Source organism: Hippoglossus hippoglossus, chromosome 18, assembly GCF_009819705.1.
Source record: "Hippoglossus hippoglossus isolate fHipHip1 chromosome 18, fHipHip1.pri, whole genome shotgun sequence".
Taxonomy (NCBI): Eukaryota; Metazoa; Chordata; class Actinopteri; order Pleuronectiformes; family Pleuronectidae; genus Hippoglossus; species Hippoglossus hippoglossus.
In genome coordinates this window covers 1,822,947-1,840,086 of record NC_047168.1, presented here as the reverse complement: position 1 = coordinate 1,840,086, position 17,140 = coordinate 1,822,947, and the positions used below count along the sequence as shown (strand labels likewise).

Here is a 17,140-nt window from a genome sequence, read left to right as displayed (position 1 = left end):
CTATTTACCCAGGCTTGTTATAAACCAACCAAAATACCTGGTACCTTCTGTCAAAGGTTCCAAAGAACGAATGCTTTATCAGCATAGCAACTGGGAACTTTATTTCATTTCAAATGTGCGAATGACCTTGTTACTGTACTCGAGCAGGCAGGCCAGGGACACAGAGTATCTGGGAAAGCCTGCAGGGGACAATAAGGGACAACTTCACGACTACAGCTAGATCAACATCACATGAGAAATGAGCTGGTGTGGCGGACTGAGCCCTGAACCTTCCCTGATCCTGCTGGGCGCTGAAGTGGCTCAGAGTCTCGGTGGCAGATTGCACAGGGCAGCGGCAAGCAGACGGTCAACAATGGGCACCAGTGTGCATCCTCCATTAATCCCGCAGCATTTACAGTTACCCAGCAGTGCCAGGTCCAACAACCAATGGTGGGCCAGACTGCCAGGCCAACGGCGCCACCCTGCTGCCCTCAACACATTCATCTTCCCACCAGGGAGGTAGAGACCGCCAGACAGACGCAGACAGCAGAGACAGCGATGAAGACAGAATGAGAAAGAAAAGGACAATGGGAAGGAAGGAGCAAAAGAAAGAAGGGATAGAGCTGTGGAGAAAGAGAGGTTAAGAGGGATCAAACAGAGAGAGGGAGGAGAGGGTGTCAGAGGTAGAGGAAAGAAAACATGTAGAAGGAGGGAGGAAGGGAAACATGGGGGGGGGAAGAAAAAGAAAACAGACAAAGCAGCTCAGTCTTTTTATCACCCGCTGTAACTGATTAAGGAGGCCCCAGGATCTTGGCAGAGGTGCAGATATAAGGCTGGAGGAGGAGGAGGAGGAGGAGGAGGAGGAGGAGGCGGCTGCGTCCAGGCTTCAGCAGGAGCACAGAGCGGCACTTTATCAGGACCGAGGATATCCATCTACTCTGTATAGTATCTATCTGTATTGCCAAGTTTCACCTGTTCTCTTTTGCACTGAAAACCCCAACAGTAACAAAGGCATCAACTAATACTGTTTCACCAAACAGCTGAAATGTGGTTATTGGAATTGGTGAATAATTCGGACAGGGCAAGTCAAACAATCAGGCAGGGTTAACAAGCCAACAGTTAAGGCAGATTATCGAAACCAAATAATTAAAAAACAACTAAATGGCACCAATTATCCTTCATTCACACATTAAAGTGTGTGAGCACGCCTCATGTTTGTTCCACCGTCTGATTCTTCAGTAATATTTTAAGAAATTGGCATATTTGCTTCCTGAGAGTGATCAACAACAATTTATCAAGCTCATGTCCTCCAAGTGCAAAACTTAACAGACATAGTCAGCCGAGCTTAGCGTAAAATATGGAAGCATGCAATCTCCAAGCTTTGGTCTTCAGGGGATTTCACAGCTAACTGGTTTGGCTTGAATGAGCTAACCTTTATCTGAACTTGTCTATATTAAAATACATCAAGCCAAAAAACATGACTATTAAAAATGGATATGTTTTTCTACGTTGCAGCACAGAAACTGGAATCATACTGTGTGTGCTTGTTTTTGTCAACTTTTTAGGACCTTTTCCAGCACATGCACTGACCTTGTCAGAACCAGCAGACCTCACGGGGACCAAAGCCTGGTCCTAATGAGGAAAAACTTAATTTCTAAGGTCGTGGTTAATGTCAGGGGTAAGATGTGAATTGGTAAGGTTAGGCATGAATGGGTTGTGTGTGTGTGTGTGTGTGTGTGTGTGTGTGTGTGTGTGTGTGTGTGTGTGTGTGTGTGTGTGTGTGTTGTGCATTAAGGGGTTGAGGTTAGCTACCCCATGTGTGTGCACAGTTTAACATGCTACACAGAAAATCAATACAAAATCATATGACAGCGACAGACCTGATGGAGTAAGGACAGGCGAAGTGGGATTCTCGGTCTCTCTGGTCTGCTTGTGTCTGTAGCAGCTGTCCGATGACCTTTATAAGCCCCTGGACATTTCTGTTAACAGTTCAAGTACAAAAACACGACACAGAAGAAGGTTATCAAATCAAAGAGGAACAATTTGAGAAGGACAGTAATGTTTTTTCTTTGTTCTCTGGAGAAAGCTGAGAGAAGTCTAAGAGCTGAAGTTAGGACAAGGTTAGTGCAGCTTAGCACAAAGAATGGAAAGCTAGCACAGAGAAACTTTGTCTAATGTTAAAAAAATTTAAAAAAACTACTAAAATCCCAATCTCCCCAATAATAGTATAACCCTAACCCTAAAGATAATGTTGGGCTTTTACTTTGAAGAAAACTTGCCAAACAGGAAGTCATTCTGTGAATGTTGTTGCCATGAAGAGGATCTGCACCCATCAAGGCAGTGCACTATCTTGGGCAATTAAAAATAGATGTGCCGAGTGTGAAGGTGATTAGATGAACAGTTCGCGAGATACGTGTTCCACATACAGACACACAGACAGACGTTGGTTGAATCAGTAGGTAGATATATCATCACTAGTATTGATGAACCCAGTATTGCCGGAGCATTAATGGGAGTTTCCTTTTTGGGAAGGATGAGGTGACGATGTGTGAGACCAGGTGTGGGCGTGTTTCGTGTACCTGGCAGAGGGCAGGAGGTTGAGGACACAGTTGAGGATGTAGTGCAGGTCTGCGTGGCCCTGGTCCACCAGCAGCACCACGGCATCACAGCAGGACGAACGCACCAGAGCACCGTCACTGCAGCACTGCTGCCACAGAGCCTCCAGCGCTGGGCCCTGATCCACACAACAACACAGTCAACCAAGGTCTAAATACAGGCTTAGCTTAAAGGCTGCGCAACAGTTGTGGGTATTTATTTGGTTGCTGATGTTACTTAATAGATCTACTTTGCATTAACAATTACTTTACACTTGCTTCAACACATTCTGTCCTACTTCCACAAGCTGATATATATATATAGAAAACAAAAAAATCCAATGAAATCCTCACAAGATTCACTCCCGTCTGTTCACCACCTCCAAACATCATTTCGATGAGTAACTCACCTGAGGGGACGACTGTGTGATTTGCCCATTTTGCCCTTTCTCCTTCAGCACAGCAGCAACAAGATTTCTCACCGCCTGGAAAACAAAACGACGCCCAAAATGTACAGTTAGACGTTTTTGGAGCAAACGCGCGGTTTAGTCGTCACAGGGGCTGCGATTACTCACAGCACCTTTGCCTGCGTATACGGTAGGGAGCCGCTTACTGTGAAAGAAACCTGTGAGCTGGTTAGCTCATGATGGAAGAGAATTCATAGAAGAAGCATTTAGAGGAGCTTAGACCCTGTTCAGATCTGGTTTGATGCTCCATGCTGAGTGATCCGATCACAAGTAGGCAGTTCTAAATACCGGTGTGAATGCATCCAAGACGCATTTGAGATCCGATCACGTGTGACCCGACAGACATGAAGCTGTCTGCGTGTGATGGGATCTATCGGCACAGATGTTAATATCAGGTCTGAACAAGGGCCAGAGATCCTCAGCAAGCCGACACTGTTTTATACTGCCCACTTCTGAAGGTCCTCCTGCTTGCAGCGCCTATTTAACCGTCATTGAACATTCATAAAAGTTACTACAGGTGTAAACATTTTATGAGGTAGCAAATTATAAACACGGCCTTAGGTTATTTAAGTGACTTGCCTCTCCAGTGTGACCCTGAAGGGGCACCTGCACTGTGAGCGTTGGCTTCTTCCCATCCTAAGACACGGATAACATATGCGCCATGTCCATGGTTACTATGGTAAACACTAATTGGAGAGGGTCTATCCTGGAGACAGACCATTCCTTTTTGTTGTTTCCAGTTGTAAAGACACAAACGTCTCACATTTACTGACAAAAATAACAACTAAAAACAGGGGTAAACAGTGGAACAAGTATACGCAAAGGAAAATTGTCAATTGATTTTTAATGCAAAACAGAAAAGACACATCACCATGACAGGATTTCACAGCCAGATCTTTTTGCAAGTGTTGAAAGAATCAAGCTGAGTCAAAGTGAATATGCCTGGTTAGTGTAAACATTTGTGCAGAAGACAAAACCAACAGAGTAGTGTTAGTTTCTGTGTGTATGTCAGGAGGTAGAGCAGGTCGTCCACAAACCAGAGGGTCAATGGTTCGATTCCTGGCTCCTCCAGTCCGCATGCCAACGTGTCCTTGGACAAGACACTGAGCCCTAAATTGCCCCCCGACATCTGTGCCAGCAGTGTGTGAGTGACGTGTGATGGGAAAGCACGGCATGAAGAAGAGCTTCAAATGAATGAGTGTGTGAATGGGTGATTGTGACTTGCAGCTTTGACTGATCATCCATGTACCATTTAAAGAAATCATTTCCCACTCCCATGTGATCGCCTACTCCAACCATGACCCTGATAAGACCAGGTATTAACAAAGTACATGCGTTCACACCCGGCACTAAAATGCGTCCTGAATGTTTCCTTTCATGTGATTGGATCTCACTTCATGCAAATCAACACGTGTCATGTGTGCTAGTTAAGACCAAATTATGTTGTTTTGACCCAGTCTGAGTTTGGAGATGTGTCCGATGTCAGTGTTTGTTTGTGTCTGTGTGTCAGCATGAGAGCGAGAGAGAGAGAGAGAGAGAGAGAGAGAGAGAGAGAGAGAGAGAGAGGAGTCAGGAGGGGCTGACTGAATCTCGTGCAGCTGGGAAGAGAGATTTCACCAATTTATGAAAAGTATCAGTCATGATGTTGTGGTCTGTTTATATTTTAGCGATGGCCACAAACAAATCAGTCTCATGGACACAGATAAGAGTAAAAATAGGATCAGTTCATAGTGATACTGTAGTGGGTCAGAGGTCAGCTGAGCAGGAGGTCCTTCATATGTGGCCCAGGACACATTCGCGTTCACACACACTCAGCAAAAAGAATGTGGACACGTGGCACAGACCACCTCCGACTGGGGTCGGGCATGATCGGATTGCAAGTGTGTTCACACCTGTACTTGTTGTTGTCCACTTGTGATCGGATTACAAAAAAAAAACACATGTTGATATCAGGTGTACAGGGTCCATGACTCAGCAGCTTACCTGTGCTTGTACGACGGGGCTGGGAAAATCCAACCGTGTCTTCAGACCCTCCATCGCGTCTTCAAGTCACACCTGAGAGACAGAAACCCAATTAGAGTCAGCGTACAAAACGCACTAAGTGTAAACAGTGTTAGTATTAATACTTTTGTTCTCTCAACTCCCAATAAATCAATGTCCGACAATACTACGAAGGAACATTTTCCAAGGGGCAGCTTGGTGAGCTTGTTTACCTCAAGAATATCACGTATCAGTTGTGCTGAGGTCAGCGTTTCAAACAAAAGCTCAGTGATGCAGCCACCTGTTGCCTCATGGCATTAATGGGTCACACATTGTGTGTGTGTGTGTGTGTGTGTGTGTGCGTGTGTGTGTGTGTGTGTGTGTGTGTGGGGGGGGGGGGGGGGGGGCGCATTGCTTGAAGGTATTCAGAGCCCGACCCTTTGGAAGACGATCCCTGCCTGACATTATCGTCCCGTAGCCGTGACATAATTTCGCTCTGAATTATTAACAAGTCACCTGTATACCTCCTCGCTCTCTGACTCACAGGTTACCTAGCAGGCGGACCGGCACATCTCAGGTTGTCTCATTAGGCCTGACAATGTGGTGTGCAGGCGCCAGCTGTCCGCGGGCTCCACGCCACAGCTGCTCGGACGCATTGGGAAGTTTTGACCATTGGAGGGTATCAACAGGGACGTCATTTATTATCTTAAAATACTGAACTTTTTGAAAAACATGTTTATATTTCTAAAGGCAAGGTATCAAAGGTGACTTTTGGAATGTGTAGCAAATTCAGGTGTCATACTTTGAACACAAGCTTTAAAGAAATAGATATTTAGAATAGATAATAGACCTTTTAGTGAGCAACCCTTTCTGTGGCTTCCTCTTCTAAGCGTGAGTTGAGAGGATCGGTGGCCAATCAGGCGTCTGATCTGTCCTAAGGTCATCCTGTGGCAGGACAGTGAGCCCAAACATGCATCCAGAGTCCTGAAGGACTATCTTTAGAGACAAGAACAACAAGGAGTCCTACAGCAGATGGTCTGACCCCCACAGAGTCCCGATCTCATCTCAGCAACATGGAGTCCCTGACAGAAGAATTTGAGACAGACTAAATCCACAGAAGAGCTGTGAAACGTTCTCCAAGACGCTTGAAACAACCTCCCTGACAAGTTCCTGAAAGGTCTGTGCAGGTGAACTGAGGAGAACAAAGACACACAGAAAAAAAGTGCTGCATGTAGATGCACTGTATGTGTGTGTGAATGGGGGAATGGCAAAAACTTCACTGTAAAGTGCTTTGAGTGGCTTATCTGCACTTTCTGTGGCAAAGCATCGTCACTTCAATTTTAGTGACAGAAACTTTTTGTATATAGCAGTGTGTGTGTTTGTGTGTGTGTGTGTGTGTCATCATGGGGCCAACAGTGGTGAAAACTCCACAGGGCCCCTGTAAATCAACAAATGATAACTGATATCTGATAAGTCATTCAAGTCATGTATTAAGAAAACAATACAATGTCTGGCTCCATCTGCCGAAATATAGGTTTTTGTAAACTGAATATAATTCGGGTTTGGGACTTTTGTTCATTCAAAGAAAGATGTCCAATCTTGTTTTTGCCATCTCAGGAAAATTAGATCCATTTTAAGTTTGCAGAAAGTATCATACATGCTTATATTACCTCACGCCTATATTACTGCAAACAGTCTGGTCCTGATCAGAAAACCCTGAAACGACTGCACTCCGTACAAAACTCAGCAGCTCTTCCTTTAACCAGAACCAAGAGATATGATCACATCAGACGTTTCGTCGTTTTAACCTTGGCTTCCTGTTTGTTTCAGGATTGATTTTTAAATTGTATTGATTACTTTTAAGGCTCGTCATGACCTGGCTCCAGGCTGCATCGCTGATCTTTTATTCCCTTATTTACCTCAGTGCAGCTTGTGATCTCTGAGCAAGGGGTCTGCTGTCACTTCCAGAATCTACACTGAAAACTATGGGGCAGAGCGTTTGCCATCAGGGCCCCAAGACTCTATTATTCATATTGTGTGTTGAAAGAATCTCAATAGATAAAGCAATTATTATTATTATTACTTTAAAAAGCTGTTTAAAGTCTGGGATACTGTGGGGAAAGCAAAAAAATGTTTTCGGTAGATAAATATCACTGCAAATTTGGAAAAGAAAGTTTTTATTCCGAAATGAGAATATTTTACTCCTTTTTATTCAACTTCCATGACTCAAAGAAAGTGTGATCTATTGTTCTAACAATTGCATAAACATGGCGGGGGGGGGGGGGGGGGTTATGGGCCTCATGTAGCCTGACCCACCACCAGCAGCACCCCCTCCCCAAACACAGACACCCAATCCAAACCCCCCTGCTGTTATCTAACTGATAAGCCCGCCTGCCCTCCCTCCCTGTCCGCCGCCCTGCTCGCTCTCACTTGACAGCAGCTCCCACTGACACATGCACAGGTAAGTCAGCTGCTCACACACAGCGACGCTCACAACTGACTCTCAACTTCATCCAGAGCTTATTTACAGGTGTTAGTGGAGGATGGGGCTGTCGATCAGGACAAACAGAACTTGCACTCCCCATATATCGAGCTCTCTATAGTCTTAAAACAGTCTTTAAAGCGAAATTAACAGAGTGAGGAGTTTGACAAAGATGAAACTAATGATTCAGCAACTGTTTGCTGTGCTGTGCCCGACGCCCTGTGATTTCGCAAAAACCGGCTTCGTCTTTGATCCAAATGCTACCTGTGGTCAGCTAAACCTCCAGAAGTCCACACGGCGGACCGTTCCAGTGGTTTCCGCAGCACATTTACCTTAACAGCAAAAACAATATAGGCTGCCGCGTACTGCCAGCTCTGCACTAGCAATACAAGTGAGGACAATGCGGGAACAGTGTTGAGCCAACAGTGCTTTAGAAATGACAGCAAGTGAGGCTTTACTGTGTGACACTGCTGCTGCTGCACATGCCGGACGGGCACGTGGGATTTCTCACTCCCGGGCCACGTTTGGGGAGGCCTGAGATCGAAGCAGCACGGGACACAGACAGCTGACGTACGACACAGAAAGGGGCCTCAGCAGGTTTTTTAATAAAACTGCTCATTGATTGGGTTTCACGGCATCACACGCATCTTATCGGGGCTGTGAGTCACAAAACAGTCAGTTAGTCAATTAATCAATCAAGGGAAAACTGATCCACAGCAATCTGTTAGTAGTTAGAGTCATTTATCCGATAGGAACATCAACAACCATGTAATTCGCGGATGCAGCCCCGCCAACGTAGATTTAAAAATAAAAAGCTTCCGACAAAATGTTAGATGAACAACAACAGGGGTAGGGGGTGGGGGGTGATGACGCTTCTTACACGCAACCGACGCAAAAATAAGAAAACAAATATCTCAGAGAGAATCTACCGCTGACTTGTTCATGTGTAAAAAGGCAAACTGCGGAGAAAGTCCGGACGTAATTCTTCATGTCTGAAAAACGACTTATGAGATAATGACAACTGTTCCTGACAGTATATTCTCGGGGCTCTCTGGTAGCTTTAAACATGACTCAGAAGACGAAAAAAACCTTAAACTTATATTTCTACTAACGTGGTGATCTGACAACACAAATGATCTGTTAGGGTGATATATTCGCCGAAGACATGGAAGTGGTTTCATGTTATCTTACACCACTCTACATTAACGGAGGGGAGGTTAAAATGAACAGCAACACTTTTTGGAATCGACTCTGACTGCTGAAAAGTCCCATGAGGCTTTGAGGCTGAACTTCATGGAGGCAAGGTTCCTGTGTGGCTGCCCATCTGCAGATTAAAGGGATAGTTCACCGAAAAAAATGAAAATTCCCTCATTATCTACTCATCACTATGCCGATGGAGGGGCAGGTGAAGTGTTTGAGTCCACAGAACATATTTGGGAGTTTCAGGGGTAAAAAGCGTTGCAGCCAAATTCAATACAATTGAAAAAAATATAACGCCGCCATACTGCTCCTGTGGTGTCACCCAAGTGTCCGTAAGCCCCGACATTCAAATTTGACTCGAAACAGTGTCTTTTACACCATGTTTTAGCCTAAATGTTCCCTGTGATCCTCCTCTGGAGCCACGTGCACCACACAAGCTCTCGTCCAAGGGGTGCGCGCGGGTGCATCGCTAGTTCCGGTAGCATCGCTGCATAGCTGCAATTACTGCTGAGTATCACTGATGTCGTCACGTGCCCCTTGGGTAAGAGCATAGAGGCGCGAGCTTGTGCGGATTGTGTGTGCACGTGAACGTGGCTCCGGGCTGATGTTTTTGGACGTCAGAAGAATCTGTCACCAGTTATTTCAAGTTGTATTGGATTTGGCTGCAACGCTGTTTTCCCCCTGAAACTCCAAAAGTGTTCTGTGGACTCAAACACTTCACCCACCGGTCCATCGGCATAGCGGTGAGTAGATAATGAGTGGATTTGTATTTTTCGGTAAATTATGCTTTTAAAATTTGAGAACTTCATATGATAAATCCATTTTTTACAGTCTTATTCGTCTGATGTTAACATTACTAGACATTATTTCAGTAATAGACACTTTGTGAGCTTGGGAGAGGAGAAAATGGGTCTTTCTTAGCAATTTATATCAAAAATGTATCTATCTTGTAAAAAAATTGATGATTTTACCATCATGTGAGCACTTGATTGTACATGAAAGTGAATAACATGAACAATCAGACAAGTAAAGACAGATGCACAGCCAGTTTTCACACACACACACACTTCTGTGGAACCGACAATTGCAGTGTTAAAAACACTTCAAACATTTAACAAAAAGACCAAATAAAGTGCTGTGGCCTTAAAACAATCACACTTACTCCAGAGCTTTTGTGCTGGGGTATATTAAAGTGTATAATGAGTTATGTGCTACATGAATCAGTATCGGATCCAGCCAGCTGATCTCACATCAGCACCATGATGCTGCTGCTGCTTTAGCCGCCTACTGTGCTGCATTCCCGCATCATTTATGTCATTTCTATCCCTCAAACCAGCCGACTGGTGGATTCTATTCGTGCCGAATTAAAGAATACGTTCTTCTCTGTCCGACCCTGCTCCCAAATGCGTTTTGCGTGCCACAATATCTTGTTAAAGAGTAAACGAATGTTAAATTGACAGATATCTCAACTGGATTTACTGCGAGCTAGTCGAGCTCCTGATGCTGGCTGCGTGCGGCTCATTCCACGTCAGTCCCACGTGAACTTCAGCACAAAGGCGTTGAACTCAAACTCTCTGCGTCCAGGAATAATGATTAAGTATAAAACGATTAAACACAAGCAAGCGAGCTAGCAAAGTAAGTTAGCTTCACCGGCTAATAACAGCAATCAGGAGTTACTGACAGGAGCTAATGCTAACAGATCGTTTGTAACATTAAAGACAGGTGGACTGCAGCCACACAGCAGCGTGTTGTGTGTATTAGCATCTCATTTCAATGTTAATCACAGTTCAACATGTTGCTGCCAAAAAAACTTTACCTCACTCATCCTCCTGGGAAGCAGCGTGGATCTACGGCGAGCGCCGAGGGCCAAAAGGGACAACAACAAAAAAAACTGTCGCGCACCGTGATGTTTCCTCTAAAATGTACCAGTCACTGTGTCACTTGGTTTAGCCAATAAAATGTAAATACAAAACCAATAATGACGTTTTTGATAGCACGTTAACGTATACAGACATTTACAGCACCGCTTGTTTAACAGATCAGCAGTATCTTCCTCTGGCTGTCATAAATCTTCATCCTCCTCTTCTCATCCTCCTCTTCTCATCCTCCTCTTCTCTTCCTCTTTCCCCCTCTTCACTAATGTTTTGCCAACATCTCTGCTTTCTCCTCATCTTTCACTATAATGTAAAACTGGAGACCCAAATTCTCGTTTAATCTCGTTCATTATTTTTTATCATACTCCCAATTAATTTGTATCTCCCTGTATACCAACTGAATACCAAAATTCCTTCTTTGTATTTTTTATAATCCTCCTTACATTTTTTTGATATATCTATATATTTAGCTTCTGAAAACTATGATTCTTTTGTGGTGCTTTAAAAGCTTTATTTCTTGATTTAATAGCCTCATCACATTCCTTTGTCCACCAAGGTACAATCTTCTTTTTTTTTGTTGTGCTTACCTCCCATGGTCTGCATGGACTGTTTTGCAGCCTCTAGAACAGCTTGACAAGATTCAAGACTCTAGATTAGAGATTCAAGATTCGAGAAGATTTAGTGTCGTTCCAAAACATGAGGCACATGAGAGGGAACAAAGCTAAGTACTGAGGTTCAGGTATAGAAGCAGTGAAATAGAACACTATAATCTAATGATTAATTAGAAGCTGCAAATAAATACAATGAAATAAAACAATATAATCTCAAACTACACAAGGATAAAAAACAAAGGTGCAGATGAGTATTGATACTCATTTGCACACATACATTCCCATTTATATCAAGTTTCCCAATCTATTGTTCACTAATGCTCCTAAACTTATTCCCGTCAGCACTGCAGCAATACAGCAGTGGGTTAATAAATCCTTCATTATTGACTATAGGACCCTGTGGAAGTCAGTGATTGCCTGTATTCAAATTTAATTGTTTTTACTATGACATTGAGACTGATATCTGGGTTATAATATACCAAAAATGTGCAGAAATAATATATATATAACGAATAATATAAAATAATGAATGTGTTGAGAGGACACACGCCCATTATTATTATTATTATATATATCATTAGGGCTTAACAAGGTGAAATGTCCCTCAACAAGAGTGAGGAAAAACTACCAAAATAACATTTTAACTGGACAAAAGCCCCAAAGAAACCTCAGAGAGATGTGAGGGATCCCTCTCCCAGGTGGACAGAGGTGCAATAGATGCCACGTGTAACTGAGAACATCAACAAACTACCAATATTTACAACATCCATGAGTGTCTAACATAAGTGGAGAGGTGTATCAATGTTTAAAGTATCCTATGGAAGAAAAACTCTGACAGAGATGACAGGAGCAGTAATGATAATTGTAATGATAGAGGTATAACCAATAATGGTGTGGTATATGTGAGTAGGCATATTGTGTATATATTTGCTGTTAATCATTCAATGTTGTAAGTCTGCTCATTTAAACAGAATTACAATTATCAAAATCAAAGCCATTCTTTTTTGTTTTTATTTCCACAAGATGGCCATCACCTCATATTGATAATCAATGTAAGCAATGTAAGTAAACCAAAAGCTTTAAAGGTCAACTTACTGGGAATGTCACCATTGCAAATTGCCTATGAAATTGGAAGACAAATAAAAAAAAATGGAAAATGGAAAAGAGGACATTTACAGAATAAAACCAAGATAGGCAAGTTCAATCGTTAAAAGTCAAGTCGACATCATGTGTCGTTGTAACTTTGGTCCCATTAACTGCACGCGGATGCTGGCATTTGACTGCAGAACCAAGTTTCACCATCTCATTCAAACTGCTCGCACATGCTTCGTTTGCCGGTTTTCCTCCGGGACCTGAAGGCAACAGAAGAGAGTTGCTGTCACCTGATTGGTTGCCCGTGTGTCCACTGTTCTGTGATTGGTACCTTTCCTGTCTCGTGCTGATTCTACGGCCCCGGCGGGCACACCAGGCTGCGCGTGCGCTTTACACCTCAAAGCCGCGAAGGTGGCAGAATTACACCGGAAAGGTAACGGAAGTAGATTGAATTGTTTCAAAATAAAAGCATAAAGCTCAGAAGACAAGCAGAAAAGTAACGTGCCAAATCATTGAGTCATCTACATTTCTCCGAAAAAATTGTGAAACACAAAATTAGAAAATACCAGCAATGAACAAGCACCGCATGCGAATCTTAGTCGGTAGATAATGATAAATAAAAATAGAATTTTATCTAAAGAAATGACATAGATGTGACTGAGAGAATAAAAGTGTAAAGGCAATGAAATCATCGGCACAGCAAATAAAAATACGAAATATTCAAAGGTGATCTTTTAAATCCTGGCCACGGCTCTGCCATAATTAAAATGATGGGAAGTCATTACGTATTTATGAATAATGAATATCTTGCTTAAACATTATATTCTTTAAAGGGAGAGTTCACCCAAAAATGAAAATACACTCATTATGAGGCAGTGGTGGGTCCACAAAACACTTTTGGAGTTCCAGCGGTAAGCAGTGTTGCAGCCATATCCAATACAATTGAAGTGACTGGGGGGACCCGTTCTTCAAACGCGGCTCCAGAGGAGGATCACGACGGACATTTAGCCTAAAAACAAGGTGTAAATTACCTTTTTTCGTGTCAAATTTGAATGGCGGGGCTTATGGACACTTGGATGACACCACAGGAGCAGTATGGAGGCATCCTATGTTTTTTTTTTACGTCGTCACCATTTACTACAATTGTATTGGATTTGGCTGCAACACCGTTTACCCCTGAAGTGTTCTGTGGACGCAAACACTTCACCCACCACTCCACCGGCATAGTGGTGAGTAGATAATGAGGGGATTTTTTTATTTTTTCGGTGAACTATCCCTTTAACTAGGTTTTGGCTTCCACACGGAACAGCATCACCGCGGGAGATTTATTTTGAAAGTCCGCAGCGGAACGTCTTCAGCTCGTGGCGGGCTTGCTGACAGCCGGCGAGCCCGTGAAAGTGTAGAGCGACTTGGGTCCAGGAGGAGAGACCATGTCCGCCGTCACAGAGACGCTGTCCTCACCTCCGCTCCCGGTTTCGCACTCGGTCTCCATGAAAGAACAGTAACGCGCGGCCTCCAGGATGGCCAGCTCGGTGAGTACCGCGCTCTGCCGGCGCGTCGGCCTCTAACGGGACCGTGTTTTTCGGACGTTTCGCTGCCGTGTCACACCGGAGGAGTCGGTGGCTCTTTAGTCCGTAACGAGGATTTCTCCACGCAGCTAGCAAGAGCCGATACGTGCCGCCGATCCAGACCGAGCCGTGCAAGTCGGAATTCCCTTTCCAGAAAAAACTTCCCATTTGAATAATTCTCTTTTATTTGTCTGCAAAAAAAAACAAACTGAGTTTTCGCTCGTGCGTAAATTGTTAATATGAATGGTTTGCACTCCACAGTTCCATTCGGCGCGGCGTTGCACACTATCCACGCATTATTATATGAATCGGATAAGATGTCAACTTTCTACATTGTTTTTTTTTCTTTTTCTTTCTTTGCTATTCTCGTGACATTACCTTTTTTTGAATATTCTGCAAAGTTGACGCAATTTTCCCCCCGGGGGTTTAAAGTGCGTGGAAACGTGTTCTGCTTCACGCGTGGATGTTTTAAATTCAAGAGTTCCCGTGCAAGGGCTGCGAGTCAGGTTGTGGCGTTAAATCTGCACTTTTATCAACGGACTTCTCAACGCGGGGGTCACGGATACGCACTGGGCTGCGATGGATGAAAAAAAAAAAGAAGCAAAATCAAATCCACATAAGGATTTATTATTTTTCTCTGTCAATGATGATGAAAATGAGCAATAAAGCAATAAATCCAACCTCCTGTTTCTCCCCCCCCCCTCCTCAGGGTGCTGTTCAGGTGAAACTAGAACTCGGTCACCGTGCCCAAGTCCGAAAGAAACCCACAGTGGAAGGCTTCACCCACGACTGGATGGTGTTTGTCCGAGGACCAGAGCAGAGCAACATCCAGCACTTTGTGGAGAAGGTGGTTTTTCACCTGCACGAAAGCTTCCCTAAACCAAAAAGAGGTAAACCACCCCCCCACCCCCCCTGAGTATTTCTGCAGGCGTGCACTGTGCTGTCTTCTGTGGCAGCTTGCTTTCCTATGTTGTGAGAGGAGACCCTTATCAGAAAGCATCCACAGTGCTCGTGGGCCCCTCATCCAGCCATGCAGTCGCTGTGTGGTTGACTGATATTTTTCAGGGTGGCAGTAAAAAAAAAAGTTGAAATTCTCACATGTGCATATTGCAGGGAAGGCAGTGGATGTATGGTTCTGTGAAGAGAACAGCGGTGCAGGGTGTTATTGGTTTTTAGTGGCAAATCAAAGAACCCATGGCTGTGGCTGAAATCGCTCCCCGATCACTTTAGGGATAGTCCCACTTCTTGAGCCGTTTTCAGACATGACCTCCAGGTAAAATCGGGGGGAATCGGCTACGGGGTCTACCTGTAGTCTGCCTTCCACACATGCACAACACAGCGGGAGGTTTTTCTTCACAGACGCGTTCACAACTGCAACACAATTATTATTCGGGCGAGAGGTGGTGCAGCAGGCAGAGACAGGAAGTGATGTATTAAAAACTCTGCTGCGTGGATCAGGTGATTTCCTTTACAGCACCCCGACACCGTCATCGGCTCTTATCACCACAAACTCTCTTGGCACATTTTGTCTGTGTCTTATATGTCTGTGACATCGCTTTTTTCACCGGGATATATATTTTTTATTTTTTTAGTTAGAAGCATCATCAACCCCCCCACTCACCTGTGGTGAATCCAGCGAGGGATCCCAAGAGTTCGCAATTTTGTAGTGCCGTTTGAAAATGTTTATACCCTATATAGTACACTCATTGTTTCCACAATATGCATCGTGAAAAGTAGTGTACAGCCGATGGTCACTAACCGGGCACTATATACCATCATGCATTGCACTCGTGGCAGAGGGGAGAGAGGGCAGCAGCGCATCATGGCACAAACTGCAACAAACAAGTTTATTTCTATATGTAAATATGGACAGTCAACATGCGTTTATCCTGAAAGTGTTAATTCTGAAAATAAAATTAACATTCCAAATACATTGTACGTCATAACCTTGCGATAATGATGTAATTACGTCGTGTCTGAAAGGGTTTAATTCTTTTGTCAATGAGCTCACGATATATACGTCTACATAGAAGTCAGGACATAGTGAAGTAGGGGTTATCGAGGGAGTGAAGTAGGGCATAACTCATGGGGGTCCTTTCCTCTGGAGTTCTCGGACGACATAATGGCAGGACTGGAAATCATGTTTAATGGTGCAAAATGTTTTGCGCTGGTGTCTTTTGGGAGCATTTAGCTTTTTGTGCTAAATGTCACTCCACAGCGCGTCGGTTTGAAACCCTGCCAGACAGAAGTGATCACATGTGATGTTGCCTTTGGACGTGAGACGGATAAACCTTGTGTGTAAGAGCTGCTAGGTGTGAGGGTGTTAGGTGTAGAGGTGGAGCAGTGACGGGTAGAAGTCACTTGTGGTGGAAATTCACATAAATAAAAATTCACAATTAAAAAGTCAAGGTTAGCTTAATCATTGCTTTTCATCCAACCCACATGCACCCATTCAATAGAAGCTGCAACAACATGGTAAATGGACTGTATTTCTATAGAGCTATTCCAGTCTTCACGACCACTCAAAGTGCTTTACAGTACAAGTCACATTCACACATTCATTCAGCGCCTTTTTCTATCACACACTATTCATACACTGTCAGCACAGTCGGGAGCAATTTGGGGTTCAGTATCTTACCCTAGGACACTTAGGCATGTGGACTGGAAGAGCCAGGGATCGAACCGCCAACCCTCTGCTCAGTGGATGACCGTCTGAATGGGACTTGTGCTGGAAAGCTCTTAGCCTCCTGAACCATGGCCGCTTCAGCAAACATGAAGACTGGTACTTGGCATCAGTCCCGTGTTGATTCCTGATTTTGTGCCTGATAATAACAACGGGCGATACTTCTTGATTCGCTGACTCCTCTCTGCTGTACACTCACTAATGAACGTGGCAGATTCTCACAGGATGTTTCTTCTAGTGATCGGAAATAGGACCAATGTGTCAGTTGGTGTTTGTGTCTGGGCTAAGTCTGGGGGGGATCGTCTCACTTTGTGGCCACATGTTCACGTTCATGCAGACGGACTGGACGACCTGCAGTCACATTCGATCTGAAGCTTTCCAATGTGTCCAGGGATGAAGTGGCTCTTTATATTTTCGCGGCCGATCGATGTTGTGCTTCATTTCTTGATTGATGGCCAGAAAGTAAGATTCATGTTTCACTCTCTACAGTATATTATGAACCTCACACAATTCCTTGTTTGTATAGAAAGTATCTGTTCTGTAGCTGTTTGTTAAAGTGAACCATTGTTTTTCTTTCTACCTCCATCATTAGTTTCTTATCAATAGAAAG

The 17,140-nt window shown here is 43.9% G+C and overlaps 2 protein-coding genes across 3 annotated transcripts in view; one reads left to right on the top strand and one right to left on the bottom strand.

Moving 5' to 3' along the window:
* focad (focadhesin) overlaps nucleotides 1-10,633 on the bottom strand; it is a 45,670-nt gene extending 35,037 nt beyond the window's left edge. Inside the window, exons 1-5 of the mRNA XM_034615081.1 lie at nucleotides 10,519-10,633; nucleotides 5,024-5,095; nucleotides 2,984-3,058; nucleotides 2,559-2,713; nucleotides 1,860-1,958 (exon numbers count right to left, since the gene is read on the bottom strand). Coding sequence (XP_034470972.1) covers nucleotides 1,860-1,958; nucleotides 2,559-2,713; nucleotides 2,984-3,058; nucleotides 5,024-5,077 — 383 coding nt within the window. The 5' untranslated portion in view covers nucleotides 5,078-5,095; nucleotides 10,519-10,633. The remainder of the gene's footprint in view (nucleotides 1-1,859; nucleotides 1,959-2,558; nucleotides 2,714-2,983; nucleotides 3,059-5,023; nucleotides 5,096-10,518) is intronic.
* A 2,997-nt stretch (nucleotides 10,634-13,630) lies between these two features.
* mllt3 (MLLT3 super elongation complex subunit) overlaps nucleotides 13,631-17,140 on the top strand; it is a 47,131-nt gene continuing 43,621 nt past the window's right edge. The window contains exons 1-2 of one of the 2 annotated variants that reach the window (XM_034615127.1): nucleotides 13,631-13,811; nucleotides 14,557-14,737. In XM_034615127.1, the coding sequence (XP_034471018.1) occupies nucleotides 13,800-13,811; nucleotides 14,557-14,737 (193 nt within the window). In that variant the 5' untranslated portion in view covers nucleotides 13,631-13,799. The remainder of the gene's footprint in view (nucleotides 13,812-14,556; nucleotides 14,738-17,140) is intronic. The other variant, XM_034615129.1, reaches the window with a different exon arrangement.